The sequence below is a fragment of the Talpa europaea genome, assembly GCF_964194135.1.
Source record: "Talpa europaea genome assembly, chromosome: 4".
Taxonomy (NCBI): Eukaryota; Metazoa; Chordata; class Mammalia; order Eulipotyphla; family Talpidae; genus Talpa; species Talpa europaea.
This window is the reverse complement of record NC_140070.1, coordinates 26,436,505-26,458,858: the sequence shown is the minus strand read 5'-3', so window position 1 is coordinate 26,458,858 and position 22,354 is coordinate 26,436,505. Positions and strand designations below refer to the sequence as shown.

Below are 22,354 nucleotides of genomic sequence, written 5' to 3'. Positions count from 1 at the left end.
AAAATAAATAAATAAAACTAAGGATATAGAAAAAAAATAAATAAAATGCAGACTCAGAAAAAAAATTTTAAGAATCAAGACAGCATCTGCAGAGTACGCATCTGGAGCAGGAGGCCCTTCTGAGTGTGGGGCCTGTGTTACTGCTACTGTCAGACACTCTCATTGGCCTGCCCATTGCTCACAGTGAACATAAAAAGGCTGAACCACATCCCCTGTACAAGCAGAGCCTCATCTGATTCTTAATTTATACAGACTCTTCACGAGTTTATTCAAATATGGTTTCCCACTGGTTAATACACAGTTAATAATATGGGTTCTGGGTTAATAATATGGGTTCTGGTTAATACACATGCACTGGACCTCTCTACATGAACACACATGTGTTCACACACACATCCATGCACCAAGACACACTTATACATGTATACACATGCATGTCTATATATGCTCACACACATATACACATACTACACTCAAATCTTATTTAAAAATAGAGTAGCTTTTGCAAAACCTCATTTTCAGACACACTGTCAAGAAATTATGGAGGTGTGATTACATTTGAAAATATTTCCCTTCAGGATTATGCTCAGTGAAATAAGTCAAAGGGAAAGAGAAAAATATCGGATGGTTTCACTAGTAGGAGGAACATAGGGAAAACAAACAAGGGATGGAGAAAAAAGAGACAAAAATAGCAGGCAAAGCAAACTATAAATCGGAGACATTCAGCTGGAAAAGAGAAGCGCACAAGAGACTATGGTGATGTTTCACAGGTGTCTCGGTGGCGGTAACTTTAAGGGGATTACACCTGAGAGAAAAATGAACTATGATGTAACAAGTATATAAATACAAATAAAAAAAGAAAATATTTCCCTTCATTCAAAAAATGTTTAGAATTGAAAATATTTGCAATTTAAAGATACGGGCTTTCGTTGTTGGGAAAATGTTAATTATGTAAAACAACTTATTATCATTTGATGTTGGATATTTGAGATACTGGAATATCTCATTATTAGTTATCAATTTATGCTGCTTTAACAATAAACTTGTTTTAGTAGAAAAAAATTTCCCTGCACAGCTACGTGGTAAGTCTGTGTAAGTTATCTCAGATGTTTATTCTGAAGAAGAGGCAGCCACTGGATTCAAGCAGCTAACTTCAGCCCAGTGACATGAGGAGAGCTGCAAAGTTACAAATGCTGTAACATTCTTCAGGGGAAATTGCTTCACACCAGTTAAATAATAATGAACATGATAACAGACCTTCATTTGCAGTTCCTCTTGTTCTTTCTTATACTTTTGAATTATTTCTTGGTGTTTTTCTTTTTCAATATCAAGTTCCAGTCTAGCTTCTTCTTTAAAGAGCAGAGCTTGCTCCTCAAATTCAGCCAAATGTCGGGCTCTTTCCTTGGCAAGTTCAGCTTCAATCTAGAAAATAGCATTGAACACACACGTGAAGTCATTACCTCTTGAAATTGAAAATTGTTTACTTTAAGGCTCTAATATTAAAAATGTTCAATTCTAACACTGATTTTTCATTAATCTAATTTCAAAATGATAGTTTTTTTTTTAAATAGACTCAGAACTCAGTCCAGAAAACTGGATCTGGGTTCAAATATTTCAAGAAAACTTATAAGAGCTATAAAATGAGTAGAGAAGTTAGGACAATATATTATGACCATATGCAGATACACTAAAAGCTTAGTCTTTCACACATTTATACTTTAAACTCAGTCCTTTCCAGCAAAACAAAAATATTTAGAGGCCCTTAGATGACGTTTTCCTAGAAACATAGTAGAGATACAAGGTACAAATGCTGATTGTTTAGTGGTCTTTCTTGATGAAGAATGTAGAAAGCTGTGGAGTCACAGATTATCACTCTAAGGTGACTCAGAATGGAAGGAGGACAATAGGGGAAAAAAATCAGTGATCCATACTTTGACTCAGATAGAATCACAGTGCTGGAAAAGACCTCAGAAACCCCCTAGTTCTATTTCTGAAGCTTCCGTGAATTGTGGAAAGAATAAACAAGAACTTGGATTCAGATGGATTTGAGTCTGAATCCTGGCTCTGCCACTTTCTAGCTCTTTGACCTTAGGTTATGTCTATAACTTCTACTGGTGGTTATAACTAATTCCTTTGGGGGTTGCTATGAGGATTAAATGGGACAAATCATCAGGGTAAAGCATGGGCAGGAATTCAACAGTTGGTGGAGATGAGATCTACGATTCAGTCTCTCCACAAAGTCTGCTCTCCACAGAGCAGTTTCTGCTCTGTGCCTCAACACCTCCAGAAACCATAACTCCCTCCTTCCCCAGCAAAGTTCTCCATTTCAGGCAGTGCTAAGCATTAGGCAGGTTTTCCTTTAGTTGAGCCAATGTTTCTTTCCCTGTGGTTTTTAACCACTAGCTTTGGCTCTGCCTACTGGAAGGAGAGAGAGAATAAATCGGAATATAGGAATCCCTCAGACCTGGGAGTTCATCTAATGGGATCAGAAAAGGGATCCTGGGACAGGTGGGTCAGACTGACAGTGTACCGTGATTATAAATTCTAAGAGGGAGTAAGTGCTAGACAACTTAGGAGAAAAACTGTCAAACCTGGCTTACTGTGACTTAATGATTCAGTCACTAAGACAGAAGGAGAGAAGTCAACTTGAATACCTCAAGGGAATACAGAAACTGGGGTATCAGGAAACAGGAAGTTTGCAGGAAGTCCTTTCAATGAAACAAAATGCAGATAGAAGGCTAGATTCAGTGTGGGTCAGTGGAATTTATCGCACTGGGCACAGGACTAAACATTTGCCCCAAGGAAAAACAATTCTCTTTATGCACAATGCAAGAAGTTATTTTCACTCTCAAAATAATTTCTGTTGATCATTAAGGAACATGTTTAAATGTGTTGCTCTAAGATTGCTAAAGATGAGGAAATCTCAAGACAGGAATACTTAGAAAAAAAGATTTGGGTGTTTGTATCCATCTGTCTCTTGGGGCCAGTTAGATACTTCAGAGATACCTTAAATAAACTGAAACAGACATCTGATGCAACACTAGTTGTCCCTTCCCTTGGTCCCACCTCATGATACAACGCCACCATCTGATTTGGTGCTCAAAAAAAAGTTAGGGACATCACCTTTCACACCTCTCTCTCCCTAACCTTCCACCTGAATCCAGCACCAAGTTCTGTTCGACTTCAAATATGCCTTGAACCCATTCATTTCTCTATATATTTCCACTTCCACCATCCTAATCTTGGCCACTGTCACCTCCTGATCAGCTTCCTAACTTACACTCCTACCTCTCTCTCCAGTCCATCTACACAGAGCAAAGTGTTATTTACAGAATGCAAATTGGATTATTCTACTTCCTCTTAATGGGTTTCTCAGTGTATTTGCTACAAATTCAAAACTCCCCAACATGACCTCCCACTGGGCCGCCATAGGGACCTTCCACTGGGCCACCATCAGCCCCTTCGTATGAATGGACAACAAACCCTTTCGTTACATGAACAGCCTCACAACAGGCACACGACTCCATGAGTAAAGGCCAATTCCAGGCCCCTTCATCCCCGGGGTCTGTGTGGCTATGAGGACACAGCCACAACACTGGCTATGACTATCCTGGACTGCAACCTGACTTTGCCCATGTTCCCCATTTGGCCTCTGTGCCCTGGCCATACTGGAATAGGTAAATCAAGTCATATTAAAGGAGAAAATCAAATGCAGAACTTTTGGAAAAGTTTCAAAGCATAACTTTTAAAAAGGACTAATAGCCTGCAAGATATTTTGATACTTTTTTTTTTTAAATAAAACTATACAAACATTTTTGAGAAACTCAAGAAACATGTATGTTGAGGCACTAAAACATCAAGTGCTCAGAAAGTCCCTTGTGTACTTAATTGGTAGGGGCAAAGAGTTATCAGAACAGAAAAGACATCTTTCAAAATATGGACTGATTGCTCAGAGTAAGAGAACAAATATGTACACAAAATAGGTGGGACAGGACAAACTGTAAATGAACAAAAAGTTCTTTAAGTTTATTATGGGGAAGAGGCCACTTAGGAAATCAGTAAAATCCTTTGATGAAGACAAAACAAAGGAAGCACTAGGGAAAGAAAAGGGGCAGGTGAATGGGTAGAATGTTCTGTCCTAACCTGAGTCAGGAAGCAAAGAGATCATCTTGCCTCTGAGTTGTTCCTTGGAAGAAAGTAGTGTAGACAGTGAAATAGGAAGGAACAGATAGAAGATGAAAAAGGAAAAGCATGTAGGTAGATGGGAGAAAGAGAATGACTATTCCTGATTTGATTTTTAATTTGCACAACCTGAGAAAGAGAAGCAATGTGATAAGCTTGAGGTAGAATTTCTAAATATTTAGAGCAGCTGCAGTGGAAGGCCAAGTGTCACTGCAACTGCTGACACCATAGCAGGGAGGGAAGCCACTACTGGGTCCTTTATGATCTGATTGGTTTGAACAAAATGATGAGCCCACAAACACAATGATTTGCTTAAGCCAGTATAGTGTCTGTCGCTGACAGGAGTTTGTGTCAAATTCTGGTGTTTGTTTTTAACATGTTGACAGAAATCATTTATTTAAAGTATCTTAGAGAGCAGAGCATTTCATGCAACATCAATGAATTTGGTGATGGTGCATATATGAAGTGTAAACCACTTCATACAAAAACTAATCATAATTTTGATAGTCAAGGGGAAATCCAACTTTTAAAAAACAGACATGAATAGAATATGAGCTCAAGAGTTACACAAAGTAAAGTCAATGATTACCTGTGTACATATTCCAGATTTTAATTATTTTTACTTTTTACTTACTTGCAACCTCTTCTAGGTCAAAACCTCTCTCCCCTTTGAGAATATCTCCTGATGATTACACAGCACCTGGGTATGTGATGCTTAATTCCTTTTCCATTTATTGTTAAAATGCATAATTAATATAACATCAGTGTCTAATATTATGTACAAAATACTTTCCAATGTGGTTTCCAGTCTATGTGGTTGATTTTGATATTATCCAATGTGGTTTCCAATCTATGTGGTTGATTTTGGTATTATCCTATGCCAACCACCCTGGAAGCCAAACACCATATCATAATCACCGATTACTTGATATTCCCTTTAAACCTGATGAGAATTTTAGATGTCAAAGTAGAAATCAGAACCTTTGTTTACATTTGTTATACATATATCATTTTTGAAAATGTGTGTCCTAAAAATATATTATTATACTAATGTCCAAAAGTATTAGTGGCTAAAAACTAATACTTCAGGGCCTCCCCTGGTGGCACAGCAGTTGAGGGCTGGATTGCGAAGCTGCCCGCAGCCTCTGCAGCGCCAGTTCGATCCCTGCCTGACGGCGAGGGTCCCACATGGCACGTAGACCTCTCCTGCCGCCCGCTGCTCCCCTCAGCAGTGTACTTCTGTCCTTCTACCTGTTCTGCTCCCCGCTCTGGCTCTGGTGAATTCTCTAACCCTCCCGCACTTCTGACTGTACCCAGTGCTTGTATAAAGAAATATATCTTTAAAACAAAACAAAACAAAAACTAATACTTCAAATTATTTCTGATTTAGTCACTGATATTTATTATAAAAGGTGTTGATAATTCACATAGAATTTGCATTAAAAAATGAATGTTAGAGTGAGAATATGTGGGTTACAGAGAAATCCTGCCAAGAACTGTGTAAACTGAGGCAGAAGAAGAGAATGTTCCCTGAGTACCTAACTGAAGCTCAAGGAATAAGGCACAGGACACTTTTCATATATTAAATCAGTTAATTCTTACAGCTACTCTGGGAGGAACAGATAATTCTCTACTAATCATTTATTAATCCCACTATGTAAAAACAGGCACAGAGAAGTTAAGCATCTTCACCAAGATCGTAGAGCCACTTCATACTATTAAAGGTGTATATAAACAGTTGTTTCTGGGGACTAGGCAGCTCAGCTGCTTAGTTTTTCCATGCAGCTAGTCTCCTCACACATCTATGTACATAGTTGAGGGCATGGACTTCAGTTTCTAAATATTGGGGAATTTTTCTAGATAACTTTCTTTGAATGGATTCTAACTTAAGTCCATTGTGGTCAGGGAAAATCTTTGCATGACTTGAATTCTTTTAAATATATTGAGACTTAAATGCCCAGACTATGGTCTATATCAGTAAGTGTGCTGTGTGTGCTTGAGAAGAATGTGTATTCGACTGTTAAATGGAGAATTCTATAAATATCATTAGTTTATGATTGTTAAAGCTGTTGTTTAATATATCACCTAAAAGGAAATTGTTGTGTTATTTTCCATAGTATATATCCTTACTGATTCTCTGGATAGTTTTTTTTATCAATTATTGAGAGAGGGTTATTGACATTGTTGACTCCAATTGTGAATTTATCTACTTCTCCTGATAGTTCTATCAGTTTTTACTTAGTGTATTTTTAAGCTTTGTTAATAGGTGGATAAACATTTAGGATTTTATAAACTGATCCCTTTATTATTATGAAATTACCTTCTTTATCCTTGGTAGTATTCTAAATATTCTGATTTCTTTGCTTTAATATCTACTTTGTCTGATAGTAATGTTGCTACTCTGGCTATCTTTTGATTTGTGTTATAGCAAATCTTTTTCCATCATTTACTTTTAGGTTATTTTTATCTTTAAAGTGCATCATAGGCAGCATATGGCAGAGATTTGCATTTTAATCCAACATGACAATCTCTGCTTTTTCATGGGGTTATTTAGACCAGGGCTTGATGAATTGGTACAGAGACTAAATTCAGCCATACCCACTCATTTGCACTTGTCCATGGCTACTTTTAAGTTACAGTGGGAGAGTTGAGTTGTGCTAGAGAATATACATCCCTCAAAACCAAAACTATTTACTAATGGTCCTTTACAAAAAAAGATTGCTGGTCCCTGGTTTAAAACATTGACATTTAATGTAATTATCAATATGCTGTGCTTTAAATTTATCTTGCTATGTGTTTTCTACTTGGCCCATGTCATCTTTTTCCTCTTTTGGATTGGGTTGTTTTACTTGGGTTGAGTCTTTTTTAATTTAATTTTATTTCCTTTGCTAACTTATTAGCTGTAGCTCTTTGTTTTCTTATCTTTGTGGTTCCTGTAGGGCTTACAGAATAGATCTTAATCCAGTCGACTTTCGAATGACATTACTTCATATATTCTATAAGAATCTCATAACATTATATTCCTATTTCTCCCTTCCTAGCTACAGTGTTATTGTTGCCATATATTTTGCTTCTACATAATGTAAATCTTGTATTAGAATGTTAATATTTTTGTTTAAAATAAAATTATATTTAGGGGCCTCCCCTGGTGGCTCAGTGGTTGAGCACTGGGTTGAGAAGCTGCCCACAGCTTCTGCAGCGCCGGTTTGATCCCTGGCCACCTGTGAGGGTCCCACATGGCGTGCAAACCTCTCCTGCCACCCGCTGCTCCCCTCAGCAGTGTATTTCATCAATCTGCCTGTTCTGCTCCCCGCTCTGGCTCTGGTGAATTCTCTCACCCTCCTGCACTTCTGACTGTACCCAGTGCTTGTATAAATAAATAAAAATAAAATCTTTAAAAAAATAAAATTATATTTAAAAGAAATTTGAACATAAAACTTCATATATTTATACATTGTACCTTTGTGTAGATATGTATTTTTATGTCATGTAATTTTTCTTGTGACTAAAGAACTTTCAACATTTCTTTGCTTTAATATCTGATTTTTTGTGGGGCTCTGCTGGTGACACATTGTTTTCAAAAGGTTTTCAATTTTTGAAAACAGTTTTTATTTCACTCTTTTATTTGATATTTTCACTTTGTATAGAATTCTAGATCAGAAGCTTCCAGCCCTCCTCTGCCTCCCTACATTTTTTAGCACTTTCAGTCCTAATGTTTTCTGGCTTGCCATTTCTGATGAAAAATTGGCTATCATCCTGACCCTTGTTCTTCAATATATGTTTTTTTATTCTCTGGTTGCTTTTAACATTTTCCTTTTATTACTGTTTTTGAGCAATTGAATTATAATACCTGATGTGAGATTTTTTTGAGCCTCTTGAATCTGTGAGTCTATAGTTTTCATTAAATTTAAATTTTTTTTCAGCCATTATGTCGTCGAGTATTTTTTCTGTCCCTCTTTCTTTTGCTTCACCTTCAGAAGTTCCAATTATACATGCATTAGGCCACTTGAGTTTGTGTCATGGCTCACTGACAGGTTATTTTTTGTTTTTGAGTCTCTTCTCCATTTTGTTTTATTTGGATGGTTTCTATTGCCATGTCTTATCATATTTTCATATATAGTGAAGTTCACTATACTTTTCTTCTGGAATGTCTATTCTGTAATTAATACCATCCATGATATTTTTTAATCTCATACATTCTAGTTTTCATCCCTAGAATTTCTTCCAAATCTCTTCTTATCTGGGTCAATTATTTTTCATCTAATTTTTGGACATATGGAGTACAGCTATCATAACAGTTTTAATGTCGTTGTCTGCTAATTCTAATATCTATGCCTTTCTGTGTCAGTTTTTAATTCATTGATTTTTTAGTATATGTGCTGCCGAAGCAAGCACTTTAATTCATTGATTTTTCTTCTTATTATGAATTCTATTTTCCTTTTCTCCCAAGCATAGTAATTATCCCTTCCTTCTCTTCCTTCTTCTTTATTGAGAGATAACTGATATATATAAGTTTATATTAGTTTCAGGTGTACAATGACATATATATATTGTAAAATGATTATCACAAGTCCAATTAATATCTGTCATCATACATAATTACAAAATATTTTTTCTTGTGATACAAACAATCTGCTCTCTTACCAACTTTCAAATGCCATGCATGAGGTTTTTGACTGGCTACCAGACATTATGAGTTTTACCATGCGTTAGATGCTGGATACTTTTGTATTCTTATGAAAAATATGCTTTTCCCCCCAGAATGTTCTGTTCACTTATAAACCACATCTAAGGTCAAACTTGTAAAAACAAAATTATTGTAAATCCTGAAGTCAGGGTCTTTTGGGGTTAAACATATTATTCACTTACCCTCCCCTTAGCCCAAGTTCCACTCTATTCCCTGGGAATAGAGCCAGGCAGAGGGCACAGAAAGAACCAAGAGCCAAATGTTCCTTCTTCACTAGAACTCAGGATTGGAGGCTCTTCTATGAATATTCTTGACCTCTTTTTTGGGGTGCGGTTATGCTTATTAGAATTACCTTGATTTTTTTTTTAGGTCCTCCTTTTAAAATTTGTTAGGCAGGACTAGGTCGGTATTTAGACTAGAGTAAATTATTTCTTATTACTAATACTAATGTAAGACCTTACTGAGACCACTTAGGGCCCTCAAATTACAGTTTTTTAGTATGGCTGGTAGGAACAAGTACCATTACTGACCTTGTGTAGGTAATGATAATCTTCTTTCTAATCCTTTCATATGAATTTGTCCTGACTTTGGGTAGTTTTCTCATATGTGAACCTATCACAATTCATGGGAACTTTATAGCTCTCCAGCATGCTTGGTGAATCTCTCTCTCGTGAATTCTAGCCACTGATCTCCCAGGATTTTCAGACCAAGATCTGCTTAACTCAGAGAAACTGCCCAACTTCACTTTATCCTGGACTCTGTGCCATGGCCTCAAATTTCTTTTAAAGCAGTTAGTTAGCATATCATAAAGGCTCTCTTTGTTATCTCCAAGAACCACTGTCCTTCATTGTCTGAATGTTAAATCCACTGTTTTCTGTCATTTAGTCAATATTTTAGTTGCTCGGGAAGATAAATTTGGTCCCTGTTAGTCCATCCAGGTCAAATGTGGAAGTTTTGGGGTATTTCCTTTTCCTTTTTTTTTAAGTTTCATATGAGTTCTCACTTTCGAGCTACACAAAACTGGCAAATGGACTACTTTAGCTTATTCTATCTGCAAATGGACTAGTAATATTATGATGATTAAAATTACACTTATGGAAAGCATTCAGCACAAGGCCTGGTACATAGTAAATATTAATAATATAGATAAAAAGAATCTCCATTAAGAGTTTAAATTTGAAATAAAAAATTTTATGATTAATTCATATTTCAGAAATTATATGGCATAATTTTAAAAGGGATGCCTTCAATATTCTTTTTGGTCATACATTTAGTATACATAAATGAAAACTGATAATTTTGTAAATAACTACTTCATCCCTCTCAAGTTTTGTATTTTACAAGTTAATTTTACTTAAGGTACACTAAAATACTTTAGGAACTATTAGGCCATTGACCTTCCATTATGAAGAAGAATTTGAGGGTTTTTTCTGGCCTCTCTTCAATATGGAATTGACTATTTCTTGAAGTAAACTTTCCCCCTTGTATATGCATTATAAATTATAAACTTTCCCCCTTGTATATGCATTATAAATCCAGTTACTCATTCAGAAAGTAAGGTTTCATTTGTTTGTTCTAACTTCTGGTTTTTAAAAGCTGTACATATTATTTTAAATCAGGCTGATATTGCAATTCTAAAATGTTCCTAAATATGATAGCTTGGTAATAATCTATGAATATTATTTTTTTGGTTGGACTTTAAGACACAAAAACTGATAGTCAATAGATGACTATCACTATTGTAAGCAGTCTCACTATAGGAGATTTTTTTTAATTTACAAAACTTTTACTGGGTAGTAATAACATTGGGCATTTGGAACAAATTTTAATACACATTAATTTCCTTTTTTCAGATCAAAGCAATACTTGGAATAAACAAAAATCCATGACAATTAGTAAATACAGAGTTATTTTAAAATGTGCTGTTTTTGTCGCATAGCAACTGTTAATTCTATTATGTGTTTTTTATATACTCTAAAATAATTAAGCCCAGGCACAAATTGCTATCTACTTTTTTGAATGTTAAAAGCATTAAGTTATGAACTTTATTCTAATATGTGTATTATATATTTGTAAAGGGAACATTTCATTCCTACACAAAGGCACAGTGACCCAAGAAAAGAGATGACAATGTCATATTAGCGATTTTCCTTTCTCATGAGAGGACATTTAGGGAACTTTTTATTCATAGTCTCAATAGTGAACAAAGCCAAGACATAATTATCATTCCTTTAGCTTTACTGGCCTGGATCTTGATTTATTGCTAAGCAAAAGGATAGCATTTAGTTAATTAGTTAGTTAGTTAGTTAGTTAGTTATTTTTTGTAGGACCCTCGCTGGTGGCCAGGGATCGAACTGGCACTGCAGAGGCTGCAGGCAGCCTCGCAACCCAGTGCTCAACCGCCGTGCCACCAGGGGAGGCCCAGGATAGCATTTATTAACTACAAGTCATATCTTCTCAACAAAATGAAATGTCTGTTTATATGACAGAAAGTTATAAATGCCAAAATACATTTATGAGATGATTTATTAGAAAGTTATTAGGGTCTTAGTAAGAACTTAGAGAATCTTACATAGGTCTATCTTCATCATCAAATTAACTCACCAACACACAGCAAGAACGCAACGCTCTTACATGGTCAGAGCTAACACTGACTTGGTCTCCTCCCGGTGTGAGTGCCAGGGGACAGACAGCACAGTGAGTAGCAGCGGGGAGCACAGTGGATCATGAATACCAGGGCTCTTCTCCAGTGGACTGTACCTGAAACCCCTTAGTGGGGTGCGAACCTGGAGATGAGGAACTTTTACATGAAAGGCAGGGATGGTCTATCAGTCTGAAAGGAGCTCAGGAGCTTGAAGGGAGGGAATGATCAATGAATCCCTATCTACATTAATTCCATCAGTGAAATTTGAGTCAAAAGATGGGAAGTTTATCATATTTCTTCAAATAGTACCATCAAATTGATCTCCTAAAGGTTACTATAATTTTCAGTGTCATAAAGAGTAAGTATAAAAGACTATTTCACTAGAACTTCACCACAGTACAAAAACTATTCTGTTCATTGAATGGGTTGGGAAAAAAACTGTTTTAATTCACTTTCTTTTTTGGAACAGTAGTTAAACTGCTCATCTTTTAGAATTTTTAAATATGAATTGATAAGGATGGGGGAAGTGAAAGAGAATTGACAAGTCAATTTAGCAGAATGAGGCTAAAAATATTAGAAAGACTTTTTAAAATGTGGGCTTTAATGAAGGGGGAAGAAAAGTCTGTGAGAAACAACAACAACAAAGTCACCTAAAAAAAATTTATGGAACTGTTGCTGTTATGAGATTGTTGGGATGATGATCATTTTTGTTATAACCTGAAGATGATGTCTCCGAGAGACAGGGAAAGAGGTTGATTTAGAGAACAGTGTTGGCTGAGTATGGCTAGCTGGTTGAAGACTAGAAGTGAAAGTGACAAATTCAGATTTGACCTGAGTCAGCACCAGCAGAGGAAGAGGACCTGGGAAGGCCATTGCAGGACAGGGCCCAGGGTCCAATCAAGGAGCAGTGGAGTCTCTGGCAGGGAGATGGCTGTTTCCTCAATGAGTAGAGCTGCTAATGGCCTGAGATGGGGGGGGCTAACAATTTTAAAATATTTTTATTCTTTATAATTAGAAAGTAATACATATTCATTGCTGAAACTTTGAAAAATATTAAAAAGTCCAAGTCAAAAATTAATGCACTTTTTTTACTATTCTATACAAACAATTCTTTGTAAATGAAAGTGGGCTAAATACATATTCTTAATAAAAGCTTCTTAATACCCTATACCTTGAAGGCAGAAGAGTGTTGACTTTTTTAAAGAGGGGAAATTTTACTTTTTCTGTAAATCTTTTGTTCTAAGTACAATAAATGGGCATTGTCTGCCTTAAAAATACATAGCCTTTTACTTTGTGAGGGAAATATCTCTAAAGTTCATAGCTAAATAATTTTGTTATTTTCCGTTCCCTTATATTATCTTCTTGGAAACAGAAACATTGTAAGAATAAATATTTCATGCTTTTAAGACTATGGCAAAATGAAGTTTCTATTATTTAATGGGAAAAAGGATAAATATTTAAAAGTAAAATTTATGCTTGTGTGAAAACTGAGGGCTATCCTAATTTTACAAGACATTAAAATTCTTTTTACACTATTTTTCCCATTGTCTAATATTTTAGAAAAGACACACATAATAAGTATGTTTGGTACAGGAAATTCCTGAAGGAATCAAAAGTATGCAGAAAAGTAAAGAAATCTACCTGGGATAGTCACTGGCTAATAGACAGAATCATTAAAAAGCAAGTCATACACAGGCTGAAAAAAGCCACATTTTCATTACCTTCTCCCTCCAGTTATCATCGCTCAGCAGCTTCTGTCTAAGGGTTTCCTGCAGCTGCTCAATGCTTTTCTGATGTGAAATTAGCATCAATTCCCTGAAAACCATAAGCCCAACAAATGAGTCAAGACTCACCCTAACACTGTTCCTATATTTCAGTTCCTGGCGGTAGAGAATATTATTTCACAACTTATTCCCTTTAGCAATATAACCACTGCTGTTAGATACCATTTTAACTGTTGAAAGCAATTTACAAATATTGTATAGAAAGTATTTTCTCACATCTAATATTTGCTCAATAGGTAATGTTATTATTTTTGCTTGAAATAACATGTGGAGTCCAGGATATAATAAAATGTTACATATTATAGTTCAAATGTGGGCCTCTCTGGTGGAGCAAGGTATTATGCACCGCACTATGAAGCAATACGCAGCCTTTGCAAACAAGTTCGATCCCAGGCCGGCCAGGGAGTAACCCACATGGCAAGGCAGACCTCTCCTGTCTTGCCTGCTGCTCCCCTCCCTGTTTCAGTCAATCTGCGTGTTCTGTTCCCTACACTGTCTCTTATGGATCCTCTCACCCCCCGCATCTCTGGCCTGTACCCCAGTTCTTGCATGCATAAATAAATAATAAAATCTTTTAAAAAAATGTTACATATTATAGTTCAAATGTATGACTAAAATCTAACACTGGACAATATTTTGTTTCTTAAAAAGAGGGAACTACATTGGGCTATTCCATAAAATCAATACGTTAGTATAGCTGTTTCTGTTAGATTTGTCTAAAATATGGATAGAAACAAACAAAATAAAGTAGCAGGTAATGCCAGGCATGTGATATAGTGATAAAACATATTAGAAAGTGAAAAGAAAACACAAAGAACATTTTAATCCACATAAATGGTTCCTACACTTAGTTTGTGATTCTTTGGATGGAATAGAAGGGATTTCAGGTGTTCACTGAATAGCACTAGTAGTGATAACACATTCTTGTCCACCAGGATTTCTTCCCTTTTCTACAATCACCATGACACTTCTTATTTTCTATGTAGGTGATTTTTCCCCTTTGCTTATTCTTCTTTCTAGTCTTTGTTTTCCATTCTAACTTTCTTCCTTTTAGCTCTGACCCCTTTTTTCAAACTTGAGACTTCCATTTATTACTGCTGTTGGAAATCTCCACTCTAAAGATCTACCCATACCAAAGATCCCACAAAACCAAAAAAAAAATTTCCACCATTATCTCCTGAAATCACATTCAGTCGTCTCTGGCTCCTCCTTCTTGTGATAACATACCCACTCAATAACACATTTTTTCCAATGTGCCTCAAACTACTTTCTCCCTTCTTTCATAGATACCACTGGTCTCATTAGGCTCTTGAGTTTATTTCCCATCCACAGTATTATAATAAACTCTTAATCTATCTCTTGAGCTAATTCTAGTGTTACTCACAAAGCATTATTAAAAATTTTTTTACTATGAAAAATAGCACCTACATTTTTAGGCTAGAAATTTTTAAGAACACAAACATGGGGAAACACATTTGACTTGGTAACCAGGATTGCAAACATCATTTGAAGAACATTGATAGAAAGAAAGAAAAATTCAGACTCTCTTCTCTAGCAGTGTTGGATTAGGTAATTTAACAACTTTCCTACTGAAATAAGTAAAATTAAAATTCAGTAAATCTGACAAAAATTGAGGAAGATGCAGAGAACAAAAGTCAAGTGAAGGAACAGAAAAAGAAATATTGCCAAATACAAAAATAAAGAACAGAAAATGGATATCAATGGAATGTTAGTGAAATCTGAGTAAAGTTTGTAGGCTAGTTCATTGAATTAAACCAACATTAATTTCTTAGTTCTTACAGATGTCCCATGGTTATGAAGATGGACCGAATGGAAACTTAAACTCTGCACTGTCCTTACAGCTGTCCTGTGAATCTAAAATTGTTCCAAAGTAAAAATTAAAAATAAAAAGATGAAGAGAAAGGAAGCGCCCGACAAGAAATAGAGCACTGAAGCCCACTCTCCCTTGGAAGGTTCCTCCTGCACTTGATGCACATGAGTTTTACATGTCACAGCCACAAAGGGCACAGGAGTCAGGAGAGAAGGGGAGAGTCTAAGAGGAAATTCATAAAGCTGCACCCTAGAGTGCTGGGTGTGTGTGTATATGAAAGTCATTCAGTCTGTTTAAAATACAAATAGCATGTTTTGTCAAGGAACAAAATGGAAACTACCTATTTTGAATTTTGGTGCCAGGTAAAGGTGAAAACATGAACCTCCCTGCCCTACTGTAAGTTTGAATCCTGCATTCATACCAGCTGAGTGTCTAAAACTTCTTGTGCAGAAGACATCTTAAGGTGGCAATAGGTTAAATTTACTCCCAGATGCCTAAATTAACTCCCAGACTCTAAGTATCCCTGCAAGTAAAGATTCAAGACCTATGAGGTAACAATTTAAAAATCATAGAGCCATAATTTGTAAAAATCCCCTAAAAGGAGGAATGAACAAATGACAGCATAATCAAACTCACAAATTCTAAAGATACTGACTTTTCAGATACAAATATAAAATAAGGATGTTTCATATGTTCAAGTAAATAAAAGCTTGACTTCAATAACTAATGAAATTTTAAAAAGAGGCAAATCAAACTTGAAAGAAATGGAAAATATAATAGTTGAAATGAAAAACTCAGTGGATGATCCTTATTTTAGTCCTTGACCACTCATTTGGACTTCCGACTTCCAGAAAGGTAAGGCAAGAAATTTGTGTGTTTTAAACTATGAAGCCTGTGGCAATTTATTTAGCAGCAATAGGAAATTAGTACAATGGCCTACTTTCAAGTGATATTACATGGTTCAGGTATAAGATTAGAATCTTATAATAGTAAGCTTAATCAAATAAAGAGGAGCAGTCAATGGGGGAAAAGTGACACTTCACCTGATTTTCAAAAATGCCAGTCACAGAATGGACATGCAAATAAGTATTTGCTAGAAATGACCAGAAATCAGAGCCCTGGCAATTTGATGCACTTTATTTATGAATCCAGGAGTCTTATTTGAAAAGAGGTCTTACTGATTAGAAAATTCCAATGAGCATTTCCAGATGGGTGCCTGTGAGTATATTAGAAGTTGCCTTTCCTCTAAGATGGATGGCTCTGAATATATGCAATGCCTTTATGTCAGCTTCCCTGAAGGAAGTTATGCTTTTGATACCACCAAAAGCAGAATCTATTTCATATATATATCCCTCTGGTAGACCCAGTACAAAACACCACTGTTACCTGTATTCTATTAGAACAAAAACTGTGAAAGTCCAATAGATTATAGAAACTAAAATACAATAGTCGAGGTTCAAACAGTGTTAATGTAGTGATAACTCATCCCTGAATTTTCAAAGAATTATGAAGCTCCTCATGACCTTCCCACAAAGCCTAAGGAGTTTTCAGTGAACCGTTATAAAAATTGTGAACTTGTGTCTGTGATGGTAATTTTGCTCGGTATTATGGCGAGAGAGATGAGATGGACTTTCATATCTCTGACTCCTGCTGAGCCTCTGTTCCTGACTTAAGAACTCGTCAGTGTGAGTCTTCAATGGGACAAGGCAGACAGAATAATTATACACAGTGTTACCGACACCTACTGTCTTTAACTAGCAGGGAACGGGCACTGAGCAATGTGCACAGAGATGATTATAAGTGTGAAAAGATTGTCCTGATTCCAAAAAGTAAAAACTGTGCTTAATATAGTGCACCATGGAAAGGCTTCACATTGCCTAGTAAAACAAAACCAGCCTAGGACATTTATAAAGAAAAAGCAATCTTGTAGGAAAGAAATCAGAAAGGAACTCTAGTGAGTCTTTTTGTTAGAAACCTAGAGGAATAAAAATAAATAACACATTCATTGTTAGAAACATAGCCCACATTTTTCCATGTTATGAAAAGCAGCAAATATGTAGTCCATCTTGAATATCATACAAATAAACCAATGTCTCCTTTAAAATCAGTTCTAGAGACTGTGATGTTTCAGATTTGTAGGAAACAACACAGATTTAGGTCCCAAATTTAAATTTCACTAAGGACCCAATGAAGATTATTATTAGAATCCAGTTTTAATTGAACTCCTAGCTCTGCTTTTCGGCAAGTGGAGAAGCTTTCTGGGTCTGGAAATTTAAATCTTGGGTTAGGTGGTTTGATGGAGATTAAGCTCATTCCCATGCAATTTCCCATGCATCCATCCACTCAATACATATTTACTGAGTGCCTACTATGTGTCAGGCATGGTTTTAGTCTCTGGGGAAACGGTGGTTCTTTTTTGCTGTTCTTTGGAAATATGTAAATGCAATCCCCTCATTTTTTGAAGAAACAAAGATCCTGAGTGTTTAAAGACTGAGGTGACATGATTCACACAGGCAGCGCTGGCTCCCTGCAGTGTGCTGTGCTGCTGCCCTTTTCACAGAGGAGAGGGAGGTGTGGCTATCTGTAGGTCTACCCTGCAATTGCACCAGATGTTTTTTTTTTTTTTAATAAAAATAACATTTGAGGAGTTGGCACAATAGGCAAATTAGGATCTAGAAGGAGTTATGAGTATTTACTTAAAAAACTTGAACTTTTAAATTCTTAGACCAAAAAGAAAATGAGAATCGACTTTCTTATACATGTGCAAAACTCTAGATTCCCTTAATTGTACTTAAAAACATCACTGCAAACAAATGTCAAACCGTAACGCCAAACGACAGCTTAAATTCTATTTCACAAGTTGTGCTTTTAGAGTGTCTTCACACTGTCAATCAAAGAGATCATTTTGATTTTGCCACAATGCCTGCCTCTGTTAAAAGCTCTAAGTCTGTGGCATAAGACTTTCCCCTCTGTTCTGAGAGCTTTTGATGGGTAGGAAATCAGAGAGGAGGTAAGGTTTGGGGAAGAACCTGATGAGGTTTGTTATTTGAATATGTTATTGTTTAGAACACTTCATTTTATAATGCTTTAAACTAGTAGGCAAGCATCCAAGTGGAATCACTCCACAGCCTCATCTTTCCAACTCCGAGAGTAAAGCAGACAGTACTGAAAGCAATTGGCATTTATTGACTATCTACATCACCAGTTCAGGGTATACAAATTAATAAGCTATGATGCTTAAAGTTAGCAACCTAAAAAAGAAAGAAAGAAAGAAAGAAAACTAATACTTTCTGGTCATCTAAAACCTACTGGGCATATAGATGCTTTCATCTTCACAAGAAGAGAACTATAGCTTCTACTCACATGCCCATTCTACAGATGACAAAATGAGCTTAAAGTCACTATATAAAGTGTTCAAACTTGACACACTGGTCAAATTAAAATTTAAACCTGTGTTTGCCTAATGCCAAGGCCTATTCATTTTATACCAAGTCACATTACCATGATGTAACAGAACTCATGGCATTTTGCTTCTGAATCCCCTTTCACATTCCACACTTCTTACTGCTCTGGCCCTCATGACAACAGGACGCACTTCACTAGAGTAACCCACTCTGAGCTGCTCTGCAAGCCCTGAGCTGCTCTTCAAGTGGTGTGAAATGGTCTCATTTTCAAGATACCACTCCTTCTGATTTTGCCCAGGCATAGAACATGGAAGACAAACCTCCCCTCCCTACCTCAGCCCCCCAATACATTGAGTGAAGGGAAGGATTCTGAAAGAGTGCAGGTGGGGGAAGGGGCCAAAAGGGACACTGGGCTTCTTCTGCTTCCTGCAGGGCTGGGAGTCCCCTGACAACTCAGTGTTACAAGATGGTTGAGAAAGAGGAGTCACATGGAGAGAAGCTGACAAACCTCAGCCCTTCAAGATGAATAGTGAAGGAATTGTGCAAACTGTAGCAAAGGAAACATGTGTTTTAAAAGTTAGACGGGGGCAGCTTGATTTGTCTCTGCCAATTATGTGACCCTGAGCCAGAAGATTAGCCTTGCTTAACCTCTTCCTTCATGGGTAAACATGGGACTGACCCCTGCTTCTCAGGTGAGGCCACAGCTCTGCCAGCCAGTGCCTTTGTGCAGACTGGGACATGGCTGCCCTCTGCGCTAGTAAGTCAGAAAAAGTGCTCCTCTGGGCTGAGCTGACCCAGGGACGTGAGCACAGCAGAGGCTGGGGCTGGGGGCTGGAATGGCATGTTGGTGCAGGAAAGGTGAGCCTCTCCCCCGTGGCAGGGGGCACGTAGCCAGAGTCTTGGCTGGTGTTTAGGCCCCTTCCCTCCACTGAGCACCCACAATGGGGCATTTCCCTCAGGGCACAGTGAGGACAAAAGGAGAGCACGTCCACGGAAGCACTTCAGGTGGTCCCAACCACTAAAACCTGAGGATGGAGTGTGAGTGAGCTTGGAAGGGGGAGGGGGACAGGCATAAGGAAGCAGCCTCTTTAATCATGGGGTCATGTCACACACAGGGAAACAGGAAGCGCCACGAGCCTCCTGAAGTAATTTGCTTGATTTTCCGGGTATTTTTCTGGGGTAAGGGTTTACAGCTTTCAATTAAAATAGAGCAAAGACCAGGGAACTGAAAAGGAAGGTAATGTTATGTATATGGGAAGAGAAATCAAATCCTCTTTCTAGCCTACAAGATATGCTTCAGCAGGGACAAGGAACAATTAAGTAAACGTCATTTAAATAGATAAATAGCTAGACAGACAGATACAGACATATATCATTTGCTTCACAGAATAATTTACATCTAAGCCACTTGCACCTGACTAGTCACAAATAAGATTTTCTTTCAACAATGCAACTTCACTAATTCCATTATGTTATTGGCAATAAATCACATTAAGCTGTATTTTTTCTATATTTTTCCTTGGAATTTACCAAAGACTGGCAGATCTTGGGAACAGACAGGTATGAGAACTGCGTAAGCAGCTGTGTGTTGGGCGGCGAGGTGGGAGACAAGGTAGTACACACGTGACCTTCTCTAGCATTACGTGTGGGCAGTTTCCAAGCTTAAACACATATGTCCTTATAAAATGTATCTGTAAGTTGGCCACAGGGACTTCCAACTAGGTTTTACCAGAAATAACTTTCCATAAAAATGGAATTAGGCCTGCAGGCCAGTTCACAGAACTCTATTTAATCCTCAGTATACTAAAGGGTGCTGGGGTTCACAGTTCTGAACAGAGAGACCTTACACCCAGAGCATGAAAGCTGTGGGCTCTCTTTGCAAAGAATTTAAAAGCAGCCTCACTGGTCCCTTTGCCTTGTTGCAGCAACCCCTCACCCCCAACCCCGTCCACAAAGGTGACTCCTCTTTCCAGCCTCGGTGCCATGACCAAGCTGACCAGACCTCTGCCCCTGCCATCCATGATCTCGGAGGCCTTGACTTCTCTTTCTCTTCCTCTCCTACTGGAGCTTCCTCAGGTGAGTGTGGGAAAAAGCACAAAATTAAATAGAGTTGTACTAATGCATGAATTCTCTCCTAGTCAATCGCTCTTTCCTGCTCCAAATTCAGTTCTGTCAATGTTTTTAATCTAAGGGTAGTTTGCCTTTTTATGTGTTCTTATTCTCCTCTTCAGAAGCTGTGTGGCTTCTGAAGTGTGCATTTTTCAAAATGGCCTCAGTGGCAACTTCAGCAAGGGCTTTGTAGAAGGGGTTTGTGGGGAGGGGTAACCTGAATTTACAGATGCTAACATTGTTACTGCCACTGAGGTGTTATGGCTTTTGGGGAGCACAGGTGCTGTACCTCCACATGATGCTTGGCAGGTTCCAGGTACCATCCAGGCCTATTGAACCAGTTTCTCTGGGATGTCATCAAGTATCTCTATTTTAAGTGTTTCCAAAGTCCAGCTTCTTCTTTGAAAGTACTTTCCCATCTACTTTCTCATCTACCTCCCCCTTTTGGTTCAACCTGGAGTGAGTCCTGGCTGGTTTGCTACCATGCACTCAGTACAGACATTTAAATAATCCAACAGAGACTGGCAGGGGTAGGAGCTGACCTGCTAATTTTGCTTCTGTCTCCTAGACTTAACTCTACGTGAATCCTTTTATTAACATCAAAACAATAAACAACCTGACTTGCCCCACCTGCTATCAATACCTTCTCCACCCAGCAGCTGGAAAGAGCTTTCCACGGGGCTACTCCTCTGATTAACCCCCTCCCTTTTCATTGAATTGAATATAACCCCCATGCCTCTAACGCCCTGATTGCTCCCCAATCCTACCATCTTGCTCTTGAGCTGCCTTCCCCTCACAGTATAGGCTCCCACAGGCCTCGGTCTGGGCTCTGCTTGTACAGCTCCTCCCTGCCCTTGGTCTGAGAACATCTATTGTTTTCTTTACATGTCAGCTTGGAAGTCATTGTCATGACCACTCTCTATTCTAGTACTTTTCCATTCATATCACTATTTATAGTTATCCTACTTAATTCTCTACCCTTCTCTCTCTCTCTTTTTCTCTCTCTCCTTCCCTCTCTCTCTCTCTCTCTCTCTCTCTCTCTCTCTCTCTCTCTCTTCTTTTTGTCACTCTTGTGTGAGGACAGAGAAGTCACACAATCATTGGGGAGCCTCAGAAGTACTCAAATAACTGCTGACTGACTGAATTACCCCAAATAAGTCATTCATTCACTCAGCCCTCACTGTGCACTGAGGATACAGTGAGGTGTGAGGCAAAGAGAATCTGAATATGGCCTAGGACAGAGAAGGACAATCTTATGTCTTGGAGTAATCCTATGATACCTCATGGTTCCATAATTAGATTTAATTTTTGTTCTATGAAGATATCGTGTCAGTAAACTAAGTAATGTCTACCTTCATTTGAATAAAGTTGAGATAGCGAAGGAGGAAAAGGTCAAGAGGAGAGGGGGAGGGAATGGGAGACAAGATGAAGGCAGTTCAGTAATGTTTCTATTCCCTGAAAACTGAAAGAAATTATCCTCAGTCAACAGAAGGTAGGATTCAACTCATTAAATTTAAAAAAATAAAGCAAAACATATGCACCCAGAGGAGTGTGCTATTTCAAACCAATCCCACTGTCCTCAGAGAAGCGCTCCAGAAACATGTGAACAAAGAAAGTTGTCAATGACCACTATCAAGAAGGTTGTGTTTATCTGGATAAATTAAATCTAATTAATCTGACATCATTGGGAATGGAGTAGTCTATATAATATAG

The 22,354-nt window shown here is 37.5% G+C and overlaps 1 protein-coding gene across 1 annotated transcript in view; it reads right to left on the bottom strand.

Moving 5' to 3' along the window:
• The window catches only part of LEKR1 (leucine, glutamate and lysine rich 1), a gene marked incomplete at both ends in the record, with an annotated part of 130,130 nt that overhangs the window by 15,265 nt on the left and 92,511 nt on the right, over positions 1–22,354 (bottom strand). The window contains 2 exons of the mRNA XM_084232578.1: positions 1,258–1,422; positions 13,235–13,328. Of these exons, the coding sequence (XP_084088704.1) occupies positions 1,258–1,422; positions 13,235–13,328 (259 nt within the window). The remainder of the gene's footprint in view (positions 1–1,257; positions 1,423–13,234; positions 13,329–22,354) is intronic.